The sequence below is a fragment of the Camellia sinensis genome, chromosome 4 (assembly GCF_055761805.1).
Source record: "Camellia sinensis isolate YWXY chromosome 4, ASM5576180v1, whole genome shotgun sequence".
Lineage (NCBI taxonomy): Eukaryota > Viridiplantae > Streptophyta > Magnoliopsida > Ericales > Theaceae > Camellia > Camellia sinensis.
This window is the reverse complement of record NC_138964.1, coordinates 206,501,519-206,524,061: the sequence shown is the minus strand read 5'-3', so window position 1 is coordinate 206,524,061 and position 22,543 is coordinate 206,501,519. Positions and strand designations below refer to the sequence as shown.

General features: G+C 33.6%; 1 protein-coding gene and 1 long non-coding RNA gene across 3 annotated transcripts; one reads left to right on the top strand and one right to left on the bottom strand.

The window, feature by feature from the left end:
- The first annotated feature begins 720 nt into the window (after window positions 1-720).
- LOC114267416 (uncharacterized) lies at window positions 721-6,340 on the top strand. Of its 2 annotated transcripts, XM_028208449.2 has the most exons (8): window positions 741-1,132; window positions 1,979-2,104; window positions 2,663-2,863; window positions 3,867-3,963; window positions 5,126-5,229; window positions 5,475-5,526; window positions 5,789-6,040; window positions 6,165-6,340. In XM_028208449.2, exons 1-7 carry the CDS (start codon window positions 918-920, stop codon window positions 6,017-6,019), a joined length of 1,026 nt encoding a protein of 341 aa, XP_028064250.2. In that variant the 5' UTR covers window positions 741-917; the 3' UTR covers window positions 6,020-6,040; window positions 6,165-6,340. The 2 variants fall into 2 exon arrangements, with proteins under 2 accessions (XP_028064249.2, XP_028064250.2); XM_028208448.2 differs by having other exon boundaries at window positions 721-1,132; window positions 5,789-6,340.
- Window positions 6,341-13,756: 7,416 nt separating this feature from the next.
- On the bottom strand, window positions 13,757-15,328 carry LOC114267477 (uncharacterized). Its single transcript, XR_014365828.1, has 2 exons — window positions 14,969-15,328; window positions 13,757-14,134 (listed from the first exon to the last, which is right to left on the bottom strand). It is a non-coding gene; the product is annotated as an uncharacterized LOC114267477 (long non-coding RNA).
- Between the last annotated feature and the right edge of the window lie 7,215 nt (window positions 15,329-22,543).

Sequence of the window (22,543 nt, the reverse complement as noted above, 5' to 3'; positions counted from 1 at the left end):
TTTAATGAATTTTTTTAATATTTTAAACATTTTTTTTAATTTTTAGACACGCTTAACATAAATATACTTAAAAAGTATAATATTTGTAAAAAAAATCTTTAAAAAATATGCTAAATACCAAAAAATAAAAAAAATATAAAAATTCAGTACATTTTCATATTTTTGTATATTTATTAATTTTTAAAAATATTTTTTCAAAAATATTTTACTATTTTAGAATAATCTAAGTAAGGTGTATCTAAAAGTAAAAAAATTACTTAAAATTTTAAAAATATTCATTAAAAATAAAAAAATACAAAAAACAAAAAACTCAGTTTTCAGAAAATTAAAACCAAACATACTGATTATTTTTTTCACCTTATATTGTAGTAAAAAAAATTACTAAAATAAATTATTTCCAAATCACTCCTAATTATTTTTCTAAACATTAAAGAAGATGAATTTAATTTACTTTGTTTTATATTTGTACTAATTCTTACATTTTTAACATAATTATATTATTTTTTTATGAGATTTTAATTAACATAACAGTTATTTTGCATTAGTAATTCATTAATTATACAAATGAAAAAAATATAATTATCATATATTTTTTTATTAAAATATATATATTTATCTTTATTTATTTTAGTATTTACCTACCATCTATATTAATTTTAATTATTTTAATTTTACTAAAAAAATCAATATCAATATAATTATATTAAAAGTATAGAATTAACTGTATTTTTGACAAATCTAAGGGGGTGTCGAGTGCAATTTAGCATAAAACAAAAACAAGACTCATACGTACCGCTCTCTTCCATTCCATCCTTGTCCACTCCCTTCTCAGTATCGTTGCTCTTTCCACCATCTCTCCCTGCAAAACCCTTGCCATTTCCATTGTTACTCTCTCTCTCTCTCTCTCTCTATAACTTATGGCCGGGATCCGATTACCGCCGGAAGACTCCGAGGTCTCGCAGGCCCGAGCTTTGACCACAACCGATCTAATCTCCGACGACGACCGTTCTGTGGCGGCGGACTCATGGTCCATTAAGAGCGACTACGGTAGTACTCTCGACGACGATCAACGACACGCCGACGCTGCCGAAGCTCTCTCCACCGCCACCTTCCGCGCCGCCTCTGATTACAGGTCCATAGCTGTTTCCACAATGCTTGCAAATTACTTCACTCTCTTTGTTCAATTGCTGATAAATTAGGGGAACGTGAAAAAAAAACTGGAATTTTGATATCGGATTTGCATTAGAACTGGTGAATTTCGTCTAGTTAGGGCTTTTGTGCTAATTTTGAGGTCAGTGCATTTGTAGGATTAAAATTTTTCTCTTGCTTTGATTCAATTAACACAGTTGATTCCTAAAGTTGTTGACGAAATGGACCCTAAAGATTTATAAATTGGAACTATGAGGAGCTGATTTGTATTATGTTCAGATCTTCAATTCATAATTGTCAATATCTGATTGGTTTGATTATTTTTAATTATGACTTTTGTTCCCTTTTTTTTCTCTAATTATTTTTACTATCCTCGACATCTGGAAAGTTGTTTATTTTTTTTTAATTTATTATTTTTTTCAATGATTCTGAAGACATTTTCTACAAGAACTAGATATTTTAATTTATGAAAAAAGTTATGAACTTCTTTTTACGAAGTACATTATTTATTGACCTGATTAAAGGGTATGGATGCGGAAAATAGACAAACAATTCGGGATGGAGAGATTATTATTATTATTTATTTATTTTTTTGACAAATGCTGTTTTGGTTGTTACTTATTATGGAACTTGATGGTAATAGGAAGAGATCAGATGTAGATTGTGTATGACTATTATTGCTGCTAACCAACTCTGAGCCTGGGTTTGTACTGTTTTTTTGAGTGGAGAGAATAGGAGATTTGTTTAATAATACTAAAGTTGGGAAAAGAGGTCTATTATTATAATCTGAGTATAGCCTTTTTGAGTTTTAATTTGCTTTTATGAACAGTTCTGATAAAGAGGAGCCTGATGCTGAAACAGTTACATCCATGTTGGGTTTCCAAAGTTATTGGGATGCCACTTATGCAGATGAATTGGCGAATTTTCGTGAGCATGGCCATGCTGGTGAAGTTTGGTAAGTTTTGCTCTGATCTTCTTCTTTAGGGATTGTAAGTGTTACTTTACTGTCTTTACCCTATTATTAAGGTCAATGTCTTGTACCTGGTGGAAAAGGAGTATCCTTGGTAGTTGCTATTAACCATATATTCCCACATTAGAATTCTTTTTCTTCTTCTTTTTGGTTCATTTTTGTTTGAGAGAGGAAGTTCAACTCAGTTATCACTATAATGTAGTAATAAATTCTTTGAGAATGCTATCAATTTGTAAATATGAGAATAAAGTTCTTGTTGTTATCGGCTTGGAGCTAAAGGGTAGTCATAGGGCTCTCACTGAATACTCTAACAGCATGATTGTTGTTATGAGCTTTTGTCATCTCTGATCTGGACCAAACAAATTTGTTCAATATTAACAAATTGTAGGCTTGTAGCCAAAACACACACGGGCGAACACTCATCCCCAGCCCTCACTCTTTCCCTCAGGAAAAAAGGGAAAGTGGTGGAGGAAATAGAAATTGTGTCTTTCTTTGAGAGTATGAAGAAAGCTAACTCTTACTTTTGATACACTGTTTCTATAGGTTTGGGGCTGATGTTATGGAGACTGTTGCTTCTTGGACCAAAAGCTTGTGTACTGACTTTTCACAAGGACACTTGGTGAATCATGTTGATGATGACAAATCTGGGCCTGTTGAACAGAATGACAAAGATTTGTCTAGTTGGAGTGTACTTGACATTGGCACTGGCAATGGTCTGCTTCTACAAGAACTTGCTAAGCAGGGGTAAATTTTAAAATTTTCCTGCTGCTCTAGTCTTCTGCGCAAATTTCAGTTAGAAAGCAATTAATTTGTCATAATTGAGTTTTTAAAATTGCAAAGTTAGGTTAATGTTTTGTCATCTACTCTCTTTAAAGTTGATGAATGTGTCCCGGTTGGTTGATGTAGGCCCATCATCTGGGAACAGTACAAAAAATATTGAATGGACAGTAAATGACAGGTTCTTGGCAGACAACAATTGTCTTGGATTTATGGTGGCTTTACCGTTAACTATTTTGCTTGGGTTCTTGAGGAGCCTGTTGGACTCTTGAGGAGATGTTGGGTTCTATTAGAATTGTCGGACATATATCTCCTAGTTCTATGAAATATTATCTGTGTCACATTTTGGTCCATACGGAAAGAATGGAATATAAAAGTTGTCAAAGACGAAGGAAGTAAATGTAGGAAATGGAAAGTTCCATGAATATTGGCATCTTGGTATTTTTGTCTGCCTTAATGTAGGAGTTTCTTTCAGATCATTTCACGGAATGGAGATTGCTTGTTCAGTATGTTTGTGATTTGGAGGCTGTCAAATCTTGTATGTGATTTCTTTTCTGTTCTTAACTTCTTACATTTACCTTTTGTCTTCTTGCTGTAGTTCTTGTAAATTCCATTTAGCTCATCATAATAAATATATTCCTTTTATTTAGAATAACTTCTAGCTGAGTAAAACTGAGTAAACACAACCTATGATTGTGAATGAAACTTACTGAAAAATCCTATAGCCAGGCATATAAATCAATATCTTTCCTGAGTTGGCCCTAGAACACCATTATTGGGTGATTTTCATTGGCACCTAGAAGACTTCAGCGGTTGAATATGCAGACTATGTATGTCTGCGATGAAACAAATTACACACTTTAATTAGATGTGTGATCAATTGTTTTTTTTTCTCCAATTTGTTTTGACATGTTTAAAATCTACTGAAGATTGTAAGAAGAAAACCAATTTTTGATGTTTTTGGTTTCAGGTTCTTAGATCTCACCGGAACTGATTACAGTGAAGGAGCAATTGACCTTGCTCGAAACCTTGCTGACCGTGGTGGATTCACCAACATTAAGTTTTTGGTATGAGAGAACTTTGCAATTACATTGGAATGATGGCCCTGTATCCTCTTTCATTCCTATGCAGTTTTTTCTGCCCTTTTGATTTATGTTATGGGTAAGCCATGGAGTGATCAACTAACCTTGAATTTGAGTAAGTGCCAAGGAAATAAAAACCTTTCTGTATTTACAAATTACTCATCCCCCTTTTCAACTGGTACTGGACTAGCACTAGCTCTATAACTAGAAACAGAGCACTCGAATGTTGGGTTACAATTGAAAAAATGGTGATGTATACGATTTCCATATCTTGAATTCTTGGTTGTTCAGCTGAGTTCTACTAGTGGAGCAAAAGATTTAAATATCACAGCCAGTCACATATAACTGCCATTCTTCATCTGTAGACAATGTTGGTCAGTCTGAAAAATAACGTTTCCCCATTTATATGAAGAGTTTGGGATTTGATTGCAATACCTGCGTAGAGAATTTGTTCATTGATCATTGGAATTATAGAAATTAGGTAAGATTGAAAGATTTTGTAGCGTTTCTGTGTCACTTGAAGTTAATAATGACAACATCACTCACCTCCTCAAAGCTTTTACTAGATGAAACTCAGCTGTTCATCACATCTGCAAAGCCCCTGTATACGAAAAATTCAAATTATCTTCAGTAGTAGGTTGCCCTAATTATAATTCTAGAATTAACTTATTGTCATTATACATCATCATTGGTCTTATGATATACCTAGTCTTGTGCTGAAAAATCCTAACAATTAAGATGATAGATTTTTAATTCCTAAATACAATCAAGATTTTTAGGGTGGCTTTTACTCCCAAAATAATTCGATCTGATTCTTCATGCTAACCAGATTGATTCTGTTTTTCTTTGTTCTTTTCAATTCCTATTTGAGTTATACACAAGGTATTAGTTACTTCTGTTTCTGTTCCATGGGGATATCTGAATAGCCTCTTGTTAACCAGTTATAGCAATATTACTTCCTTGTCATAACTAACAAATCATTTTTCAGCACAGACTGCAATTCACATTAATATGCTTAATGAGATAAAAATGTCCATATGCTAATATTAGTTTCTTTGCAAACTGAATCTTCCTGTTATACCTTGTCAGTTATTGCATTCCCCTTTTGAAGAAGACCTTGATTTGTTTGCTTCTGATTTGTTTCCAGGTTGATGATGTTCTTGAGACAAAGTTGGAAAGGAAGTACAAACTTGTCATAGATAAGGGGACTCTAGATGCCATTGGATTACATCCAGATGGCCCTATCAAAAGGTGAAGTACCATCTTGCTTGCATATTTGCACATTCATTCAAATATGTGATCAATAATGCCCAAGCTGTCTTACATTTGTTATAATAACTGGGAACACAAACATATGAGAAAATGTAGTTTATTTTTTCATATATCTCTGCAATTTCTGTGGATGTTTCTGTGTTCTCAATGTTCTTCGTTCTTCATTCACTGACCTACAATGTGCAAGGACAGTTTGACTCTATGAATTTATTCTTCTTGTTCAGAATCATGTATTGGGATTCAGTCTCAAGGTTGGTGGCATCTGATGGAATATTGGTGAGTATCTGTACTCGATTTAATCTCCTTTTTTAAATCAAACCTGTTCTAGGTACTATAAATTGGACTGGCATATCCTCTTATTTTTCTGTTGAAGGTACTGCCAAAATGATAATCATTCTTCACATAAGTAATCCTTGTTTTACAATTGAAGTCATTTTCTTTCAGAAACTTATCTAGTTAAAATCCAAATTCTAGGCAATTTGTAGACAAGTAACCCTATGCTAGTTTTATCTTTCACTCTTGTTGAACATTATGGCAGGTGATTACATCGTGTAACAGTACGAAAGATGAATTGGTGCAAGAAGTGGATAATTTTAATCAAAGAAGAGTTGGTGCCTCCCAAGAAGCTGCTGGGACCATCGCCGACCAAGAGGCTGGCAGAGATCCTCCTCTATTCCGCTTCCTTGATCATGTTCGTTCATATCCAACATTCATGTTCGGAGGATCTGAAGGATCACGTGTGACTACTGTAGCATTCCTGAGGAACTGAAATCAGCCACTTTCCATCATGGTATGTCGTTTCTGTCAATTGGTTTTGTTGTTATTTGAGCTACGTGTGCCCATTTGTGGTCAAGGAAGTGAAAGTTACTAACCTTTAAAAGTTACGGATTCATGGTTCTGAATTTGATTTGCAGAAGATGCTTTTTTGGGTTGTACTTTGCTGGGAATTGATCTGACTATACTATGTGTGTAAATCTGACCTTTGTTTGGGATTTGAAGTAAAGGTCTCAAATGTAGTGCTAAAAATGATCTATTGCACCTTGAGTTTCATATGGTTCTTCATTGCAAAGCAGTTGGGTTTTCCAACCAACACATTTCCATTTGTGTTTATGCTTCCTTTGAACATGTTGATTTTTAATTGCTGTATTCTGTGGCTTATATTAGGTTTTTTCAGTTGTACCGATTTGGTTATTACTTAATAATTGGGGCAAATGATTTGTAGCCATGTTTATAGCCTATGAAGCAAGGATATTCCAGACACTTGTCGGACACGCTGGAGAAAGTGTCCCATTTTGTTTTTGTTGGTCACTCGGGAACAAGTTGGGGACACTTCGGAGACATGCTAACGGACACCCAAGGTTGATATATATATATATTTTTTGAGTAAGATTAATGAATTTGATGAGAATAAATATTAATATATAATAAATATATATAATTTAAATATATGATATATAAATATATTTGCATGAGTTTCTCATGCGTCATGTCTTTTATATATATATATATATATTTGAAAATTTTTGTCGTGCATTTTTCAAAAAAATGTTCCGTGTCTGTGTCCGGACTTCTCAAACTATAACTGAAAGTTAGATTGAGCTTGGACTCATTTGGACTATTATTCAGAGGGAGGGAAGTGCAGATGCTTGGGCTCCTGGTTGCTTGTAAACTATAGATAAAGTTAGATTGATCTTTGGATTCTTACTTGCATATATTTTTGGCAACACTATGAGAAGATGGTTAAAAGTTAGTTTTTTTATTTTTTTTAAAAACTTATAAAAAATATGAGAGATGATGTGATTTAAAATAGGTTAAAAGTTGATTTTTAATCATATTCCCAAAATAGACATATTGAAGCTAATCCTGAAAGCACTTTGAAATAGTGATGATGTATATATAATACATGGAAAACTCTCTGGTGTGCGTCCCTTTTGGGGTGCATACCGTATGCATCTTATGACAAATTTTATGACATTAATTACAAAATGTGTAACGTCATAACATTATTACAAATTGACATAATAAAAAAATGTTATCAAATCACAAATTTTTGTTACATGAATTGTAAAATTTTAGAAATTGTTACGTTAATTTGTGGTGAGATTATGCATTTTGTAATTTATGTTATGAAATTTTATAATAAAATTATATCAATTTGTGATAGGGTGTATATGGTATAGGCTTTCCCATAAAATATACTAGTGACCGAGGCACACGCGATGCGTGTGCAAATTTTAAAAAATAAATAAATTATATTGTGTAATTTATATTTTTTTATAATAATATACGTATGTTTATGAGGGTAATGTAATGCAAGTTAAATATTTCTAATTATGTGCAATATAATATTTACTTATAATATTTTATAATAATATACATAGGTATTATGAGTGTAATGTAATGCAAGTTAAATATTTCTAACTATGTGCAATATAAAATTTACTTTTAATATTTTTATAATAATATACATATGTATTATGAGTGTAATATAATGCAAGTTAAATATTTCTAACCATGTGTAATATAACATTTACTTTTAATATATTTGATAAATAAAATATGTACAACATAATATATACAAAAAAAGTTTAAAAAAATACAATATTTCCTAATTTTCACCCAATATATATATATATATATATACATTATGAATTCACAAAACATCTCAATTTGGAGATGACATGAGACTGAAAATTACAAATCCTGTAAACAATATATAAGATACATTAAAAAAATTAGTATTGTTTTCGTTTGTTATATAAAGATTAAAATAAAATTTCACGTTAAATTCAAAAATAAATGTACTTTAATTAATAGATTGCAAGCATAACTTCTTCTTTTTTTTTGTAATTGGCTAAGTGCATTATGTATGAAGATACAAAGTGTAAATATTTTTGAAGTTTTTATAAACGAAACTAAAAAGTTATAAACTTACATTTGGACATGGATTGACATAATCCCAATCAAATGTCCTTCCAACAATCCATTCAAATTGTTTTCACAATAAGATTGAGTTGATAAAAATTGAAGTAACAAAATTTTGGTTTGGATACAAATATGTAAGTTGATTATCTTGTATCAGTGTTGCACATGTCATTGTAAGTTTTCAATTTTTGTATCAATCGTTGCCTATAAAACTGAAATAAAACATTTCACTTAAGTCGATTATTTGACATAATAATTGATAAATTTGCATATATACACACTCATAGTAATAAAGTTCATAAGAATTATCAATTTACCACATATATACCACATATATGTCCATATTATCTCTACTTTCTATGCTTGCATTTTCAATTATGACAGGACTTCTGTTAAAAAAATTAAATTAACTACTAGTATATAAACATGTTAAAGTTGTACTTATAATATGTTGTAAATATGTTACCATACTAGCGCTAAAAGCTCTTGCACAATTAACTTTCTTAATTGTGTTTTGTCAACTTTAATAGAGATCTTCCATCAAATACTGTATACGGAGAACTGTTTAACCTACATTATGATATTCAAAGATATAATCAACCCAAAATGTATGTAAATATTGTTAGGTTAAATGTAAATATACATGGACAAATATCAACAAAATATATTATAGTAATTATTCGAATAAGTTGAAAAAATACCTTGTTTTTAAGTTTCTTATTCGCAACCATATCTGTCTCCTTTTGAAAACTCTCCCAAAGCTGAAATAGTTTTATTTTTTCAAGTATTCCTATAATCAACAATTACATATGAAGATGCAATATAAATAAAAAAATGACTATCAAATTAATTCAAATAAAAGCATGTTTGGTACGTACCCCATGCATCAATTATTTGGTAATAAAACATCTTTGTACACTACATTGCAAGTATACACTTCTTCATTATTAATTGAACCTTTTTTAACCAAGACTTTTGTTGTCTGATTTGACACCCCTCTAGATAAAGCAACATATAACCGTCCATGGTTGAATACATGATCCAAAAGATAAATGCCCACAAGTGGAATTGTCGGGCTTTGTAATTTGTTTGTTGTTAAAGCAAAACTAAGGCGAATTAGAAATTGCGTGCAAGTTATTTCAAATGGAAGTTTGATGTTTTCCAGAGTCTTTAATGGAATGTGATGCAGAAAAACTCTTGTGCTTTTGAAATGCCCTGTTAAAATCTCTTAATCAATGAAATTATCATTCAAACCTCAATACAGTAACCTTGGGCCATTGCACAAAATAGCAGAAAGGGTTAAGATTCCTCAAAAACATAATTGGGACATTAACTTTCAAATGCAATACATGTGGGGGCATTCCTCTTCGTGTAATAAAATTTAAAAACTCTTGTTGATACAATTTATTTGTATCATTTTTAACTTTATCAAATGAGTGGTAGACTCTTGATGATTTTTTATATTTTTTGAGGAATGTATACCTTGATGATGATGATTATTATGAAATCCACATCCAATTCCATATTTCTTTTTTAGATAAATTACAAACACACCTCTTGAGGTTTACTTCAATTACAAATTACCCTCTATGGTTCTAGAAATTATATTATGCCCCCCTAAGGTTTCTAATTTCATAACAAATAGGTCATTTTATTAATAAATTATTAAGTTAATTAACATTTTTTAATAATGTTAAATTTTTATTTCAATTAATAATTCAGAAAATTTTATTATTGTTTAGGTGAACAGTTAGAAATTTTACTTTTTCAATTAATTTTGTTAAATAAAAATTTTTGACATGGAGGTATTTGTAATTTTTCAAACCACAGAAGGCAATTCGTATTTTAAGTAAACCTTAGGAGGTGTATTTATAATTTACCTTTCTTTTTTTTAATAGAAAAATGGAGTTGTTTGAAAAAAATAATAATAATAATAATAATAATAATCTTGCTAGTGAAAAAGCCGGGTGAGAAAGTCATTTGGTTTTTGACTTGTTTTTATGAGTAGGTTAAAAAAATTAGGGTTGGGTTTTCCTTTCATCTAAATCTAAATTGGAAGGTGTTATTTAGGCTCGTAGAGTGCATTATTTGTTGGTTTCAATGATATAAATTATTTATTTTATCGGGCTGTACGTGTATATCATCTATTAAAAAAAATTAGTTCGATCCAATATTTATAACTCCTTCATTTTATCGAGTTTATCTTCAAAAAAAGTAATGGTCAATATGTTTTTAAAAATAGAGTATTCATTTTTTTTTTATAAAAATATAATAAAATGAGTAAGTTACAAATATCAAATCAATTTAATTTTTTTATAAATGATATATTCACAAGACCCAACAAAATGAACATTTTAAATAATCGAAACGATATCCAAAGTGGGCTTCACAGCCCAGGCCCAGACAGCATCCTGGAAAGAAGGCCAGCCCCAAAAATTAATACGTTGGCAAATGCTAACACAGTATATATATTTAGGTCTTGTTTGGCTTGATTTTGGAAGAGATTTTTTAGAAATATAATCTACAAACACTTTTTTAAGAGTAATCAAATCAAATAGATTTTTTCAAAAAAACTCTCAGAAATGTGTTTGGTTATCCAATTTCTAGGATTACTTTTGAAACATGTTTGCAAAAAAAGCAAATCAAACAAGTGTTTATACTTTTTTTTTATCTAAAAAACTACTCTACAAACACAAACCAAACACAATTTTTTTTTAATGGAAAAGTTAAGTGCTTTTGCCTCCGTTTGGAAAGTGGGTTGGCTTTTTGGCTTTTTGGCTTTTTTGGCTATTTTAGCCTGGGCTAAAAAGCTTGGTTTGGGAAGGGTTTTTTGGTTTTTTGGCTTTTTTGACTTTTTTTGTGAGAGAAGAATGTAATGATTATAGGTTGGATGTGATGTTTTGTTTGTTATGGCTAAAATAGCCTATTTTGTTTTTTGTGGCTAAAATAGCCAAAAAAATCTGAAAAAACCCTTGCCAAACACAGGCTTTGTCAGCTAAACAAGCAAATATTGCCTAACGGACAGAATTGGATTCCAAAAAAAAAAATATTTTTTTAAAATATTCAAAAAGAGTGACTTCCAACCTAAACCAAGCAGCAGTGAATTTGAATTGGATAAATTAATTAGTTAAAATAAATTGGATAAAGTAATTAATTATACAATGATTATTTTGTTTTATTTGGGACTATGTTAGTGATGTAATTTATTTATTAATAATAATTAGTTAAATAACATCAGAAGGAGATGCCTCTGTGAATACTTCCTTTCTCTCTTTCTCCCCTGAAGAGAATTTTTGGTAAAAAAAGATGAAGTTTCAAGAAAGGAGACATCCATACTCACTTGAATTTTTTTTGTTTGAGGATTATAGCACTTGTAGCCTCTACTATTTAGGTGCAAACAAAATTAAAGAGGATTAAAGAATTGTTTTTTTTTAATTAATTAAAGAATTGGGTTGGTGACCAATTCAAAAGATCATAAAGTGACAATCAAAAGATCATAGAGCGACAAAAAATCTTTATTCACTAATTTAGAATTATATTCGACTAACGACTCCCCTCTCATTTTTAGCTTATAAAATTTTTAAAAACACATTTACCATTTTGCCCAAGTTGAATTTGGGATAGCGAAGTTTCAAAATAGGATTATACATGAGCTGAATTTAAATTTGACTTAAAAATCTATAAAAAAAATGTGTTCAAATAAAATTAAAGAGGATTAAAGTATTGGGTTGGTAAATATTTGATAGATTACTTCAAAAGATTTTATGGAGTGTGACAAACATTCTAACATCCTTTATTTAGTAATTTAGAATTGTAGCAACTCTCCTTCCATTATTAGCTTATTAAATTTTGAAAAATACATTTACCATTTTGCCTGAGTTGATTTTGGGATTGCGAAGTTTCAAGACTGACTCTAAATGAAAATAATTGAGCGTAGTAAATTATTTAAAATTGATTTGAAGATTTAATGAACTTTAAAATGTGTTTAAATTTAATTTCTTTAATTTTGAATCAATCTCAAACGAGTTTTAATCAAATTGATAGCGAGTTGGGCTCAAATAAAATTAATTTTTTTAATAATGCATATAACCTAGTCATGCCAAATAGTAGATTATTTAAACTTGACTTAAGAATTTAATAAAGTTTAAAATGTTTTCAAATTTGACTTGTTTATATAACAAGTCAATCTCAAATCAATTTTTAATAAGCTGAATATAAGTTGAATTAGTTCATTTTATAGCACTAATTTCAAGTTGCAGAGAAATATTTAAAATTAGCCATAAATTACAAAAGTAAATTTTTTTTATAGAAAGTACTCAATCAACGAATTCTACGATGGAAGTGATTTTGCCAATGCCATTTTTCTTATATATACTAGTGGTTTGGCACGTGCGTTCCGTGTGATACATGATTTTTCATGTTTGAATTTATAATAACAAAAAAATATATAATAAAAAAATTAGTACACACCACAATATTTTCTTAATTCAGTGACACCACTGCTTATATTTGGCATCCCTTTAAAATATAACATTAAAGAATTTTGGTTTACTTGGTTGAGTGACATTTTTTTTATGAAATGTCATTAGAATGAATTTTTGTGTCATTTTTATAAAAAATGACACAACATTGTGCCACTAAATGCAGTTTTTGTTGTAGTGACATGTTTGAATTTATAAACTTTTTTATCAATATTTTACTTTTAAATTCTATTTAGATTATTAGATTTTAAATTTTCATGTAAAAGTATAATTTAAATATAAAATATGAAGAAATTCTAGTATCTTTAATTATCAAAATTGAGAAAATATGAAAAATCAAAAATTTTAAAAATAAAACTAACGAAAGTGGTTCTTATTTAGAATTTTGACATTATACCTTGATTATTAAAGTACTATATAAAATATTACAATTCATAGAATATAATTTAAACAAAAATAAAGTGTGAAGATAACGCATGCGCTTTCCTCTGTCTAAATTTGAACGAATGTATACAATTTTAAGATTCAACCAAAATTATTCACAGTGATTTGATCCATGGTAGACAATTGTAAATATTATATATATTAGTAAAGAAGCAGACACAAGAAATGAGAAATAGTAATTATTTTTTGTTCTTCAATTATCAGCAATGTAATTTTTATTTTTATTTTTGATAATAAAAGAGAAGGTTTGTTTATATTTATATAGGACTCTTGGGGGAAAAAAAGAAAGAAAAGAAGTAATAGTTAGTTTATATAGGACTATTCATGACTTTTAAAAAATATAATAGATTTAAAAGGGTAAAATTGAAATTTAAAAAAAGTAAAAAAACATGCAAGCTCTTCACACTTTTATAATTGTAGTAGATTATATTACAATGTAGTTTAATGAATTACAATCTAACACATAATTAATATAAACAAATTCTTAGAGAAAGCCCAACAAATATTCGGCGAATAACACTCACATGCAAGTGAAAATATTTGAACCACTAACTTCTTAGAGAAGTCCAAAATTTTTAGCCAAACTATCATCTACTTTAGATTGTGTTTGAATCATGAATTTAAGTAGAAATTTGAAAAGGAAAAGAAAAAGCGAGAAAAATAAAAATGAAATTTAATTTATATTTCATTCATATTTTTTTCGCTTACATGTTGCAAATATAGCTTAAGATTATTTGAGAGAGAAATGACCATCTATGGTTTTGTTTATTGAATTGTATGAACTAAGAGGGAAACAAGACAAAGGCAAAGAGTAGCAGTGACAATGGTGAGGCCAAAATTCACAGTGAACAAGCCAAAAAGTTCAAAAAAATGAGATGACTCTGAGGAACTTTTGGTCTTGGACTCATAGCAAGGTGCATAATTCCATCCATTTTCACTTGTGCAACACCTTTCCAATCTCTCTTTCATCCTCACCTCCTCTATCCTTTCCCTTAGAACTCTCAAATTTGCATCAACAATATTACTTGATCTCCCTGCCAAACCAAACAAACAAAAATGAACTAAAATAGAAGCAAACTATTATATATATATAGAGCATGGTCACCGGTTCAATGGTTAAAACTTTACTTGTTAATTTTGAGGTTGTAGATTCAAACATAGCAATCATTTTGTGTAAATAATGCTAAATGTTAAGACAATATCCCAATCTACCATTTCTTAGACTTAAAGGTGATAAACGTATCGAATAGTTTGAGTTTGACTCGTATTCAACTCGTTAAAAGTTTATTCGAGCTTAGTTTGTTAAGTAAACAAGTTAACATTGAATATATTTTTGAACTCGTTCGGTTTAGTTCAAAAATCTTAAAACTATATAAAAATACTAAATTACCAAATTCAGTTTGACAAAAACTCATTTAAGATCTGTTTGAAAGTTCAACAAACTAAACTTTAACAAATTTTGAAACTCATTAAAATTTTCAAATCTTACTTGAACAATATTAACAATTTGCCTTATTTATCACTCATCTAATAGGAACTAAACTAGGTGTACTTTACTTTATATAGAACTTAATTCTTTCTAATAATTTCCCATGGCTTTGGTTATTATTTTTTATCACTGAGGAAGGAAATGGTGAAGGTGGTGCTGGTTGAAATTAAACAACTTTCTTCTTGATAAACAGAACAGGCAGAGTGGCTCTCAACCTCATAAAATCTCAAATTTCAAAATAACCCAATGTATACAACAATTCGAATAAATAACAACTCGGGTCAAAATAAACCCAAATATAAATATCGGGTTACAGGTTGCCAACTTGTAACAAGCATAATTCAGATTAAATTGGAGACACAGTCGCAGTAGTTTTTACCTTCATCTCTACAGCTCTGAGCTCTGACTTCCAGGGATATCCGAGCACGCGTCAGAGATGTCGGCTTAATTACAGAGCAGAAAGAAGTTTGCAGAGAAGCCATATATTGCACTAATTTATAATCAAAATCTTACTAACACAAATCAAACTGCTAAGGAAGATCAAGGTTACTTACCCAAAAAAAAAGATCAAGGTGAAAGAAAACAAAACAAAACAAAAATAATGTTGTTAGAAAACAAAATTTTTGGAACTCGATAGGTAAGAATCTCGAGATAAAGGAATGTCAAAAGGACAGAATTTGGAGAAAGAGTACATCCTTTGAGCCTTTGTTGGGACTGTACTGCATTACCATTGTTTCTTGGTTCTCTTTATATAGTGACAAAACATGTGTTTTATTCAAGTGTCAACAATTGTTGTATAATAGGTAAACAATAATGCTTGAGACCACTAAAAGTGGTGCTCTAAAAGTATCACTAGTGATGTGGCAGTGGACGGGACCCATTGCTTGTGTCTTGTGTTTTTTTTTTTTTTTGGTTAAAGTGCTTGCCAACTCATTAGTGGTGCTTTAGAGCACCACTTTTAGTGGGATGTATCATTACCCAATAGGTAAATTATACTAATAGTTCTTATAGTTTGTTTCTTATATTAATTTTAAGAGAAATTACCACCAAAAAAAAAATTAATTTGACAATTTAAAATTTGAAAATAATTTTTTAATTTTTAATTTTATCAATTTAAACTTCAATTCAATTTAACCCATTTGCATACAAAGCGATTGAAAAAAAAAATTTAATCATTAAACTAAATGGAAAGGGATATTTTGAACATTTTATGTATACTTACATTAAATTTAATGACTAAAATATGAGTTTTTTCGTCGGTTTTACCTAATGGAAATAAGCTATTGGTTTATATTGAAAACATATAAAAAGATTAGAATTTAAAGTGATAAAATTAAAAATTCAGGATTTGTTTTGTTACAAGAGTCAAACTCTAACTTTTTTTTTTTTTTTAATTTTCTCTTAATTTTATTGTATTTCTAATTATATTAATATTACCTTTATTTTTTTTTTCATATTCTGTTAAATTTGAGAGAACTTGACGGGTAGTTGACCCATCACGGCTCTTGTTTTAATGACCTGAAGTGTTCATTTTGTAAGTTCCTTCATGTATATCACCCATTAAAAAAAGGAATATTTACACACAAATCCTAATTAATGAACTTATACTCTGATGCTTCCGTTTGAACTAGGTGGAACGGGTCGAACTGATCCACGCTCTTCAAGCCTGTGTCCGAATGACCAAGCCCACCAGAAGACCTACACAAGAGTTCAACGGGGAACGGGGAGTCTCCCAGCGAACCCTCTGACGAGCAAGTTAGAGAGAGAAGTAGAATGTAGAGCTGGATTAGAGATAGAAAGCTTAACCTTCTTCCCGTCTTCGACGTCTGCTTATATCCTCTGGTAATCATTTCGTTGTCCCTTCCGACCTGCCACCTTGGCCGAAAGTCTATGCTCTAGCTTACCTTGTTCATGGTGAAGTCGTTCTGTTTCGACGGAGAGGGGTTATCGCAATAAATGATGTAAGGGGCTTCATTAATGGCGATGTGCAATGGCAATAACTTTGCAGATCTTTGTCTGCTTATGTGGCTTGCCCTTCTCTTGCCATGTGTCTTGATGTCATTGGTTCTCGTTGCTACGTGAGGCTTCAGCCATGCTGGGTTTTAGTATTTGAGTTATGTATTGGGCCCTAAATGGTGGGCTATAATCTTTATGGGCTTACCAATGTCAGTAGTCCTCTATTCTCAAGTGCAACTTTAGTTCAATGAAGGGAATTATGAAGAAAACGAGGGTTGTGAGAGATCGGCAAGGTGAAGGCCGACCGAGAGGAGTGACCGACCATAAGGAGGGCCGACCGTGAAGGGTGGCCGAGTGGAGGGCCGACTGATGCTTCCGTTTAAACCAGGTGGAACGGGTCGGACTGATCCACGCTCCTCAAGCCTGTGTCCGAATGACCAAGCCCACTAGAAGACCTGCACAAGAGTTCAACGGGAAACGGAGAGTCCCCCAGCGAATCCTCCGACGAGCAAGTTAGAGAGAGAAGTAGAATGTAGAGCTGGATTAGAGATAGAAAGCTTAACCTTCTTCCCGTCTTCGACGTCTGCTTATATCATCTGGTAATCATTTCGTTGCCCCTTCCGACCTGCCACCTTGGCCGAAAGTCTATGCTCTAGCTTACCTTGTTCATGGTGAAGCCGTTCTGTCTCAACGGAGAGGGGTTATCGCAATAAATGTTGTAAGGGGCTTCATTAATGGCGATGTGCAGTGGCAATAACTTTGCAGATCTTTATCTGCTTATGTGGCTTGCCCTTCTCTTGCCATGTGTCTTGATGTCATTGGTTCTCGTTGCTACGTAGGGCTTCAGCCATGCTGGGCTTTAGTATTTGAGTTATGTATTGGGCCCTAAATGGTGGGCTATAATCTTTATGGGCTTACCCATGTCAGTACGAAATGATTACCAGAGGATATAAGCAGAAGCCGAAGACGGGAATAAGGTTAAGCTTTCTCTCTCTAATCCAGCTCTACATTCTACTTCTCTCTCTAACTTGCTCGTCGGAGGGTTCGCTGGGGGACTCCTCGTTCCCCGTTGAACTCTTGTGCAGGTCTTCTGGTGGGCTTGGTCATTCGGACACAGGCTTGAGGAGCGTGGATCAGTCCGACCCGTTCCACCTGGTTCAAACGGAAGCATCAGTTGGCGCCGTCTGTGGGAACTCTCTTACTCCGCGCGCCAGTTGTGCTCATTGTCGCCGGAGGCCCTTTCTCAATAACCCATTCCTACCACCTGCGAAGGTGGATGGTCACAACTAGACCCATGGGTTCCCACCCCAATGTTCCCGATCACCAAGCCGACCCTCCCAATCCAAACAACCCACCACAGTACTTTACTGAACTCACCAACAGCATTAATCGCCTGACCGAGCAGAACCAAGCTTTGATTAATGCTCTACTCCAAAGAAACCTTCCCATGCCCCCTCCACCACCTCCAGATATTCCACCTAACCAAGAACGAGCACCGAGCCATACTATCAAGCAGCCCTATCCACCCAACTTGGAGGGCCTGCGACTCCCTCCCCCAGATATAAATCCACCACCCCGGGCCCCGCATCCATTGGCCCCGGCACCAACCCCTGAAGGAGAGGCCAGCAGCGTCCAGCCCCCGTAGCCTTCCGGTGGTGACAACATTCCTTTTTGGGATGCAGAACTCCGAGCCATGAAGCTCCAACTCCAAGGAGTCATGCAGAACATACAGCATAAACCTTCTACCACAGCCAACTCCCCGTTCGCTGCCTCCATTAGGAATAAACCTCTACCCTCCAAGTTCAAGATGCCCACAATCGACTCTTTCGACGGTACATCGGACCTAGTCGATCACCTGGAGACCTACAGAACTCTCATGATCGTCCATGCATTCCTCGATGAAATCATGTGTCGGGCTTTCCCCGTAACACTCAAGGGATCGGCTCGACTCTGGTTTAGTCAACTGCCAGCAGACTCTGTTTCCACTTTCCAGCACCTCAGTGACTCATTTCTCAGCCATTTCATTGGAGCCCAACGCGAGAGGCTTCCGGCAACCCAGCTCCTCAACATCCGTCAAACTAAGAGGGAGTCGCTGCGTAGCTTTGTCACCCGCTTCAACACCGAAGCCCTGCAGGTGGCGGAAAACGATGACAAGGTCATCCCCACGACGTTCATGGCCGGCCTACGATCATCTGATTTCCTTTTCTCCCTCTCCAAAAACCCCCCGACCTCCATGGCAACCCTACTTTCAAAAGCCCAAAAATACATGAACGCCGAAGACTTTCTAGCCGCTCGCCAAGACCCTACAGCCAAAAACCCGATCCCTAGGAAGAGGAGAAAGGACTCAGAAACCAGAAACACCCAATACAACAACCAAACACCTCAGTATACCGACCAACCCCCCCGAGCAGACCGGTCGGCACCAACCAGACCGCCCGGCCGGTTCGAACGGTACACACCCCTCAATTTTCCCATGGAACAAGTCCTCAATCAGATCCAACGAGACTACCCCCTAAAATGGCCCCAACCATCACGGTCTCCTTTCAATCGGCGGGACCAACCCAAATACTGTTGTTAACCTCAAAGATTAGGTCGAGGGCTTGATACGTTCGGGACGTCTCAGTCGATTCATAGAAACCCGCCCTCAGCAGAGGCAAAGGACTGAACCCATCAGAAACAATCGCCGGCGCACCCCTCCCCGGCAACCAGCACAACCTAACCAATGCCATGATCGCCCTCCACAACAATCCCGAGCACAAGGTAACCCCGCCCCTCTCTGTCGGAGAAATCAGAGTCATTGCAGGCGGACTTGCTTGTGGAGGACCATCCCGCTCGGCTTAGCGGGCAGAACTCAGAAAAATAAGACAGGGCTTAGACAAAGAAGTTGCCACACTGGACCGCCCTTCCAAACAGCCCAAGCAATTGATGGAACTCGTCACCTTTACGGAAGCCGACTCGCACAGGCATCCGTTACCCCCATGACGACCCCCTCGTCATTTCTGCCCTCCTCTCCAATTACAAAGTCAGACGGGTTCTCGTCGACAACGGCAGCTCTTCAGACATCATCTTCCTAAATGCCTTCCGCTAGCTTAAGATCGGGGATGAAAGTCTGTCTCCTCTCCAAACCCCATTGGTCGGTTTTACTAGAGACCGGGTGACCTCCATCGGCTCCATTAATCTTCCTATTACCATCGGAGAATACCCACGGCAGACCACCAAGTTGCTTACCTTCCTGGTCGTCGACTGTCCCTCCGCCTACAACATCATCCTCGGCCGCACCGCCCTAAATGCCTTCACATCCACTTTCCATCTTGTCATCAAGTTCCCCACCGATCTTGGGGTCGGCACGGTCAAGGGAAAGCAGACTATGGCCAAGGAATGTTATGTTGCCTCACTTAAAGAGGTCAAGCTCAAGAAGGCCACAATCATTAAAGGACTCAACGTCAGAGACGAGGACGAGCTGGTTAGGGGGGAACCAGTGGAAGAGTTTCTCGAGGTCCTCATCGATCCCACCAACCTAGCCAAAACTGCCAAGATCGGCAGCCAACTATCCGCTCAAGCCAAAGCCGACCTTACCGCCCTCCTGATTGAGCACAAAGATGTATTTACCTGGACCCACTCTGATATGCCAGGTATTGACCCCTCCTTCATCACCCATCGTCTCAGCATTGAACCCCATTTCCGACCTTTCCGCCAGAAGCAGCGCATCTTTCACCCGGAGCGCAATACTCTCATTGCTGCGGAAGTAGATAAACTCCTCGAGGCACAATTCATTAAAAACGTAGACTACCCTAAATGGTGGGCTATAATCTTTATGGGCTTACCCATGTCATACTCCATTGAGTCATGACTAATTTTTCTTTGGACCTTCAAGTCCCATTAAATTTTTAATAGTCGGAATTACCCTTCAAACAATGATTGTTCATCATTTATGATTATCTACAAAGGAGCATGATAATTTGACATTTATTTTGATTTTCAAAACTTTAAAATATCAACTTTTAAAACATCAACTTTAAAATATCAACTTTTATTTTGATTTTCAAAACTTTAAAATATCAACTTTTTGAAAAAAGTAGAATTATTTTTTGTGCAAAGTTGAAAATTTTTTGTCTATAAAGGAGTATGGTGATAAAACATTGATGTGCAAAATTGAAAAAAAAAAACTTTAAGAATGAAAAAAATTGATAATATTCTCGATTTTATTAGATGGTTGAATCAAACTAATAAGTAGGAAGGTAAAAATGTTTAATCTCATGATCTGTTTTTTTCATCTGTTAGTGAAATAATTATCTGGAACACTACTATACAAAATTGATAATATTCTTAGTTTTAAAAATTGAGAAAAATTGATAATATTTTCAGTTTTACTATTTATTGGTTTAAAAAATCTTAAATATGACCTGAATTACCATAACATTTGTAAATAAGACTTTTAGGTAATTAACTCAAAAAAAAATCCGATAATTATAATTTTTTCATTTTATTGGGTCTAAAAAAAATAGATAGTATATTTCAAAAAAAATATTTGTGCCGATAAAATAAAAAAGTTAAAATTATCGGATTGACTTAATTTTTTTTATATAATATATACACTAAAGATTTTACAAAAATTTTACAAAATGACCGTTTAGATCATTGAAATAGGACCGATATAACCCTGCCGCCTGTCAAGTTCTTTCAAGTTCAAAAGCCCAACCTGGTGGAAATTTAGCTCAATTGTTAATGTCCTTATAAAAATTAGATGGAAATCAAATAGTGAATAAACTATCTTTCAAGTTCAAAAACCCAACTTGGTGGGAATTTAGCTCAATTGTTAATGTCCTTATAAAAATTAGATAGATTTCAACTAGTGAAATAGTTTATTTACTATTCTCAATAATGAAGGGTTGACGTCCAATCAAAACCATTTATTAATTTTTAAATGAATTATTTTATTCTTAATTTTACAGAAATTAAATTAACACAAAAAAATAAATTACAAGAGTAGTTTACCCTCCATTAAGACAAAATAGGCGTCCTCCATTAAACAAATGGTGATTTGATATTCAAAGGCATAGACAAAAATCAAACAAGTAGTCCTACATATGGATATGACAAAGATCGACCATCTTAAAAGACTAAACAAAAACTATGGAGCTTCCATTTGGTTTATATGTCTGGCAATTATGCACTATATTAGTATAATTTCCCAGTAGTCAATGCTGTTTTCCACACGGTTGGTTGGTTACCTTAGAAATTTTATTTGGACCATGTAATTCACAGTTGTTTACTAATAAATAATTAATAAATTACTAATACGCGTTGACGTACAAAATGAGCAATTTGAGGACAAAAATGTCTGTATCAATCGAGTGTTTTTTTCTTTAATTTATTTATTTAATAATTTAGACTGTTTCCCAATGAAGATCGCTTTATAATACACCTCTTTTTGGAATGTATATATATATATATATATATATGGCTATGGGATCGGACTGGATCGAGCTGTTGGACTAGTGAGGGTCCACCACGGGTCTCGTTTTGATAATCTGAACCGTTCAATGTGTAGAACTCGTCGAGTATTATATGCCTGTAAAAAATCACGTTGATCGGATATCGATAGCTATGTGAACAAAACAGTTTTTTATCAACCGTTAATTTTTTCACCGTCCATTTTTTTTATACAAAACTGATTTGATCACATAGCTATCGATATCCAATCAATGTGATTTTTTACAAGCATATATTACTCGACGAGTTCTACACATTGAACGGTTCAGATTTTCAAAACGGGATCCGTAGTGGACCCCCACGGGTCCAACAGCACGGTCCAGTCTGATCCCGGACTGGACAGAAGCTGGACCCTATGTATATATATACAAATTATAATATTAATATTACACATGTCATAACATAATAAATACAAAAAATCATAAAACCAAACACCACTTGAGCGCTAGCCAAATACCTATTCGGTTATAACCAAAATAATCTTCATAATAATATGTCATAAGTA